The sequence below is a fragment of the Pyrus communis genome, chromosome 17 (genome assembly GCF_041283825.1).
Source record: "Pyrus communis isolate YQ-2024b chromosome 17, ASM4128382v1, whole genome shotgun sequence".
Lineage (NCBI taxonomy): Eukaryota > Viridiplantae > Streptophyta > Magnoliopsida > Rosales > Rosaceae > Pyrus > Pyrus communis.
In genome coordinates this window covers 19,382,825-19,389,086 of record NC_142581.1, presented here as the reverse complement: position 1 = coordinate 19,389,086, position 6,262 = coordinate 19,382,825, and the positions used below count along the sequence as shown (strand labels likewise).

The window sequence follows — 6,262 nt, the reverse complement described above, 5'->3', positions numbered from 1 at the left end:
TTCTTCCTTCTCTTGTCTATTTGTATCTCAAATAAAAACTCTCACCTTCTCTTTAAACCGAGGAACCCCAAGTTTCTTCCTTTATCCCTACCAAAGAATTTTAGAGCCATTCCCTAAAACCTGGAATCTTCTTCTGCTGCCAGAAAATCCCAGCACCAATATCTCGAAAACCAATCCCTGTAGCCGCTTAAACATCCTCTACTAGGGCTTTTTTTTCAAAGCACAGCAATACCAAACCAGCCCTAGACCTCATAACCCTTCATATAGCATATATGATCAAGAATTCAAATTCTATCCTTCACCTCCTAAACTTAGAACAGAAAACAAGAATCAGCACCGATATTTATCAGAGTTAAAGAACAAAACCAATCTAGAGCAACATTACTGGATCCCAAGTTCATAAGTATTCCTATCATCTAACCGAATCCCGGCGGCAGAGAGAGTCACTAGCGCACAAAAAACAAATCTTATACGGCACAACATTTACCTTAAGCACGGATGACATTATGCGTAGTGCTCAAATACATCCTCATCTCTTTCACCTATTTAAAATACACAGAAATTAGCTACAACAAACCAATTAAGGGCTCGTTTGAATGTGCTTTTAAAATGACTCAAAGCATTTTTAGAGAAAATATTTTTGGATTTCAAAAGCACTCAAAATGCTTTCTACAAGAAACACCAGTTATAAGCTTCTTCAATGAAGCACTTTAAGTACTTTTCCAAGATTTACTAGTATTTTTACTAAGGATTGTTTCCAATAATATTTTCACCAAAAACACTTTTAATCATTTTAATAGAACATCCAAACGAGCTTTAAATCAAACTGAAACACAAAAATATGGAAAATTTAACCGCACCAGCACTTGGATGGTTAAAAAGTCACTCTTCATGAGCGTAACGATCGAATTCAAGCTCGCAGCCTGCAATGCAAACACATTCGGAGCTTCAAAACCATCCTACACTAATTCGAACTAATGCAAGTACCAAAACTTATTAAATTCGAAGCTCCCAGATAACAAAAAATGATAAAAAGTTGGGCAAAAGACTGTTTACTACTCTCATGTTTCGTGATTTTCAATATTTAGTACATCAAGTTTTTTTCGTCTCAGAGTCATAAAAATGTTAATTTTGGAACAGTCTCATACATCCATTAGTCAAACTGTTAAGTTTACCGTTAATTGATGATGCGGCGCCTATGTAGACAATGACTGAACGTCACGTGTCATTAAATGGTTCATGTAATTTTTTTTTTATTTTTTGAGAAGGGGTTAAAAAAAATTCAAGATTCAAAAAAAAAAAAAAAAAAAAAAAAACCGTCTTCAACCTCCCCCGCACCCTCTCCCTCCCTCATCCCTCCGCACCTTTTCCCTCCCTTCTCTCTTCCCTTCTTCCTCTGTCTTTCTCCCTCTTCTGTGAGAAAACTTAGTAACCACCAACCTTTACCCACAACCCAACCCCGTGAGCCGCCGGAAATGGGTCCCAATTGGAGACCGAGAGAGAAAAATGAGAGCCACCGCCTTCTCTTTCTTCTTCATCTTCTTAGCAATAAGTTTCAGAGTCTCATCCTTCTCCCTCTTCAGGGCTTCCTCCCTCATCACATCGGCATAAGTCCTCACCGACGGGTCCAGAGTCTTCTCCCCGGACGCAAACGGGTCGTGCCGCTCAGGCGATATGATACAGTTCAACCTCTGTCGTCGATAATCATCCTCCAGATCGATAATCCTCTGCGGCTTCTTGAACCCCAAATCCTCATCGATGTCGCCGTCTCTCGGCCTCTCGTTCAGCACTGACTTAGGGGCCATGTACGACGCTGCCATCCTCTGAGCAATTTCATTGTCCATGGCCTCCGCGTTGTCATCGTCGTCTTTCACAGGGATTGACGAGACATATGCGCCCTTGTCGGTGCCACCGTAGAGGTCTGTTTCAAAGGGTGACGGAGGTGAGGGAGGCCAATTGCTTCTCCATCCTCTTCCTCTCTTCCTGCGTCTTCTCTATCTCGTCGTCGAATGCCATGACTAGGGTTTTGGTATCGAGAATTTGGTACTAGGATTTGAGCTGGGATTCAGATTTTAATTCAGGAATTCAGGGTTTTTGGTTACTCAACTTATTGATCGGACTAGGCTGCAGGTGTTTTACACTTTGGGGAAGTTAAGGCAGGCTATGGATCAGAGGAGATGAGAGTTGCAGAGGAGAGAAGGGAAGGAAGATGGGTGGGGGTTGCAGAGCGCGCGCGCGCGGGGGGGGGGGGGGGGGGGTGTGGGTGGGGAGGTAGAAGACTTTTTCTTTTCTTTTTTTTATTTTTTTTAACCCCTCCTCCAAGAAAAAAAAAATTCCTTGTGCATAGTCATTGTCCACGTAAGCACTATGTCATCAATTAACGACAGACTTAACATTTTAACTAACGGATGTATGAGATTGTCCTAAAATTAATATTTTAGATATAACTTTAGGACGAAAAAAACTTGATGTACTAAATGTTGAAAACCTCAAAATCCAGGAGTGTAAACAGAATTTAACCCTAAAAAGTTTCATAATTTAATAATAATTTCGATTGATTAACGTTTGATTCCATAATTTTCCGAACAGTGAGGAACTCAAAGGAGCAGAGAATTGTTAAAAAGTTGGAGGAGAAATTGAGTGGGGCGTGAACCTGCTGGGGAGGAGAGCGAGACGTGTCGACGTACGACTCAATGTGATGAATCAATTCACTCGGTCCAACCATTGCCAGCGAATATTGAGGTTTCAGTGTTTTAGGAAGTGTTGAAGAAAGGGGAGGGTTTTAGGAATTTGTGACCTTAGCACAAATTATTATTGTTATTGTGTTATTTTTTATTTTTTTTATTTAATTCCCTCGCTTCTTATATTAGAAAAAAGAAAAAAATCGTTACAAAATAGCTCATTGTTATTAATTTATTAAAATTTTAAAAATGGTATAAACATACCTTTTTTGTTTCGCTAAATTAAAAAGCGTACATTTATAATCTTCTCAACTTATTGTATAGTCTTACACGTTTAATTCAAAAATAATTTTCTAAAACACAATTATGTCAAAAGTGCTTTTACTAAAAAAAAATTAAAACATTACATTAAAAATCCATGTTTTTTTATAAAAGCACTTTTAACTCATTCTGCTTAACATCAGTCATGAAAACTTTTGGTTATTTGAAAGCTTTTTTCTAGCCAATTTTAAGCACCATTGTTCTCTATTTGACAAGCACATTTTTGTTCTGATTTAATCACCCATAGTTTAGATTAAATAGAATATCGCTCGAATAAATAAGCCTCAAGCTTATTTTCTGATTGTTGGTTCATGAACACCACCACTGAGAGAGAGAAAGGCAAACTCCAGTAGCAACCAAAGGGCTTACAGCAACGATGAATTTCTAATTTTTAAACCATGAAGTCTGCAAAATTACATGCCCTTGCTGGTGGTTCGAGATACTGGGGATACAAAATTACATGTAATAAACGCCTTGTGCTTCTATAAGATAGATACGAACCACCTTGTACAAGCAAATCAGAAGTTTCGAAAGATCATGAAACTATGTAACCAAAAGCCAACTGCTAAACTCCATCGACAACCTCATCCAATCGGTCAAGAAATCCCTTATGAGTTACAGTGTTGTTAAATCGAACCCCATTCAAAGAAGCTGCTTCAAACTTTGTCCATAGCTCCCTCTTTAAAGTATTCTCACCAGGATGTCTGCCCGTTCCAACGCTTTCAGCTTCTTTCCAGATGGGAGTGCTTTCCATCAGCAAAAATCTGCCGCCTGCAGTCTCTGTGACAAAAGAATAATACAGAGGATTTAAATCAAAACATGCCCAGTATGTTATCCGTGTGCTCACAAGTAAAATAGTAAGAAGCAAACAATGAATGGCGAAAATACCTTGAAGACAAGATGTCTTGATTGGGTGAGTGCCTCCTTGAAAACCATTTTCTTTTGATACAGACAAACTAATTTGCTTATCTAGAAGATGCCCAGTAATTGGCAATTGTAAATCAGTAGCAGCATTGCCTGCAGACTTTTCATCATGGGGATTAAGTAAAACACAAGTTTTAGGAGGCGATATGCACCATTCTGGTGATGATTCAACATCGTTCTTTCTAATTCCTGATTTGAACGGCTGTTGTAGCGCCAACAGCTCCGGATACCTGAAAGCAAGATCCCCAGAAGCTTTGTTGCCAGAGGAATCACTGGAATAAGTGAATCCAACAGGAAACGGAGTGGATTTATGAACGGCGTGACAACCCTTGGGAGAAGACTCTGAAATGGGTTCGAGCATAACACATGATTTAGGAGGAGACATTTTTAGGCATGGAGTCATCACATTCATAACCATGGATCCCCCTTGTTTCGGAAACATTTGTGGTGGAGAAACAAACTCAGGCTCAAGACTGCTTCCTTCTTCAGTAGCAACTGAATCAGAAGGCTTGCTTGGAGTTGACTTTGTTGTCACGAATTCAAGCGAATTATCATTTGCATCTCCGAAAGTGGCTTTGAACTTCGGTATCCTATCGACAGTACACGAAGTAATTCTCTCAAAGACTGATGACCTAGAAGGGACCGGGGGTCTGGATGACAGAGACTTTGAAATGGGAAGAGGGGTTAGCTTAAACAGATGTCTCCCTCTTTCAATAGTGCACTCCGCGCGCCAGGACACAAGGGGGGAAGGAGAGATTAAGGAGTCTTGTGGACTCTCAATCTCCACACTTTCGACTTCATCTGCAGCATACTCCATCGGATCGGAGAGTGCCTTCTGAAACCCGGGCACCCATGGCTGCAAGCAATTGCATAAATTTGCATAAAGTGCAGATAATAACGAAATTCAAAGACTAATCATATGATGGGTATAAATTTGCAGACCTTCAAAGACGAAAGCATTTCGGACAAGAAATTCACGAACGATTCGACTTCTTTGGTTGCTTTTCCTCGGCATTTAAATGCTTGCACAACCAATTCATCAATCTACCATTCAATTTCAACCCAAATCATACATTCTGACAGATTCACAAAACCCTAAAGAAAATGAAATTTTCAAATAAAGGCGAAAACTTCAACTTTTCTGTAATTCCCAGTTCTGGTTATTGAGATCGATGGAGGAATTGTGTTACCTGGTGAGTTAGGGCAGAGAGATCGGACTGAACTAGCAGGAGCCGATCGAGAGCGTCGTCGTTTTGGTGGTCCTTTTCTTCTTTATCATGTTCTTCGACCCTAAACTTGTGCCCTTCCTTTTCTTTCTTCTTCGCGGTGGCGGAGAATTTAGAGAACCTTACTCCGCCGCCGCATCTGCCGCCATTGTTGTTCGATATCTCCCTCAACGCCGTCCTTACTGACCTCACTTTCTCTTCGTTCCTCGGCATCTCTCTTCCGCTCTCTGTCTCCGTCACTCTCTCCTTTTGAATTTCATCAGTGGCGCTCAATTTTCATTCCCATTTTTTGCTGTATTTATTGGGTCCATCACTTTATTTGATCCGGGCCCGGCCCATTACACCCCAGCCCACCACATAATTGAACTTAGACTATGAGTCCATATTTAGCACTGTCAATCAGATTTATTTCTAAATTTTTTTTTTTTTTTAAGGACAACATACTTTTACACTAAGGAGAGAGGAAGTTCGGCTAAGCCACACATTGGTCAACCTAATTTGGTATCAAATTCACCATTCACGAGATTTGAATCTAAGACCTCTCACTTACAAATGGAGAGAAATACCACTAGACTGTAGTATTAAGTAGCAAATTTAATTCAATATTTTTAGTCATGTTAACTTTTTTTTTTTTTTTTTTCCCAGGTCACCATTTTTCAGTTTAAAGGGTCTTTAATCTTTTGACTAGAGTAGGGGTAGGGGTGGTTCGGTATGGGATCCCAAATCGAAAATCGAAAATTTTCGAGATTGATATTTGAAGACCAATTCCGAACCAAAATTTCGGTATTCCCAATTTTTGGGATTCCCGAAATATTTGCTGTATTTAGGGATGGTTCGGTATTCCCAAATTTTATACATATTGAAATACCAATCATTCATACTAAGTCAAATTAACATGCAACCAAAATAAAATAAGTAACAAACCACCAAAAGCAAAAATATAAGTTACAAACCTAATATGTTCGAAAACTAACAATACACTTTTTTGATTTCATGTTGAAGACATAGACACATTTGGTTGAGAAGCAGCAGTGCAAGGTGAGTGTGTGTGTGGGAGGTTCGTACCTATAGATGTGGCGATAAAACCCTAATTATGTTGTTACTAGAAGT

General features: G+C 39.5%; 1 protein-coding gene across 2 annotated transcripts; it reads right to left on the bottom strand.

The window, feature by feature from the left end:
- Positions 1-3,367: 3,367 nt before the first annotated feature.
- LOC137709513 (uncharacterized) lies at positions 3,368-5,424 on the bottom strand. 2 transcript variants are annotated; one of them, XM_068448599.2, is made up of 4 exons: positions 5,117-5,424; positions 4,869-4,970; positions 3,891-4,782; positions 3,368-3,782 (listed from the first exon to the last, which is right to left on the bottom strand). In XM_068448599.2, the coding sequence occupies exons 1-4, from the start codon at positions 5,363-5,365 to the stop codon at positions 3,568-3,570; spliced, it is 1,458 nt and encodes a 485-aa protein (XP_068304700.2). In that variant the 5' UTR covers positions 5,366-5,424; the 3' UTR covers positions 3,368-3,567. The 2 variants fall into 2 exon arrangements, with proteins under 2 accessions (XP_068304700.2, XP_088545166.1); XM_088689040.1 differs by lacking the exon at positions 4,869-4,970.
- Positions 5,425-6,262: the final 838 nt, after the last annotated feature.

What these genes read in the sequence shown, in the direction of transcription:
- LOC137709513 (XM_068448599.2), bottom strand. Translation starts at nt 5,365, where the DNA reads ATGCCGAGGAACGAAGAGAAAGTGAGGTCAGTAAGGACGGCGTTGAGG. An exon ending in AAATGCTTTCGTCTTTGAAG is followed by an intron (nt 4,783 to 4,868) that starts GTCTGCAAATTT and finishes AATTGCTTGCAG; the next exon opens with CCATGGGTGCCCGGGTTTCA. An exon ending in CAAGACATCTTGTCTTCAAG is followed by an intron (nt 3,783 to 3,890) that starts GTATTTTCGCCA and finishes CTTTTGTCACAG; the next exon opens with AGACTGCAGGCGGCAGATTT.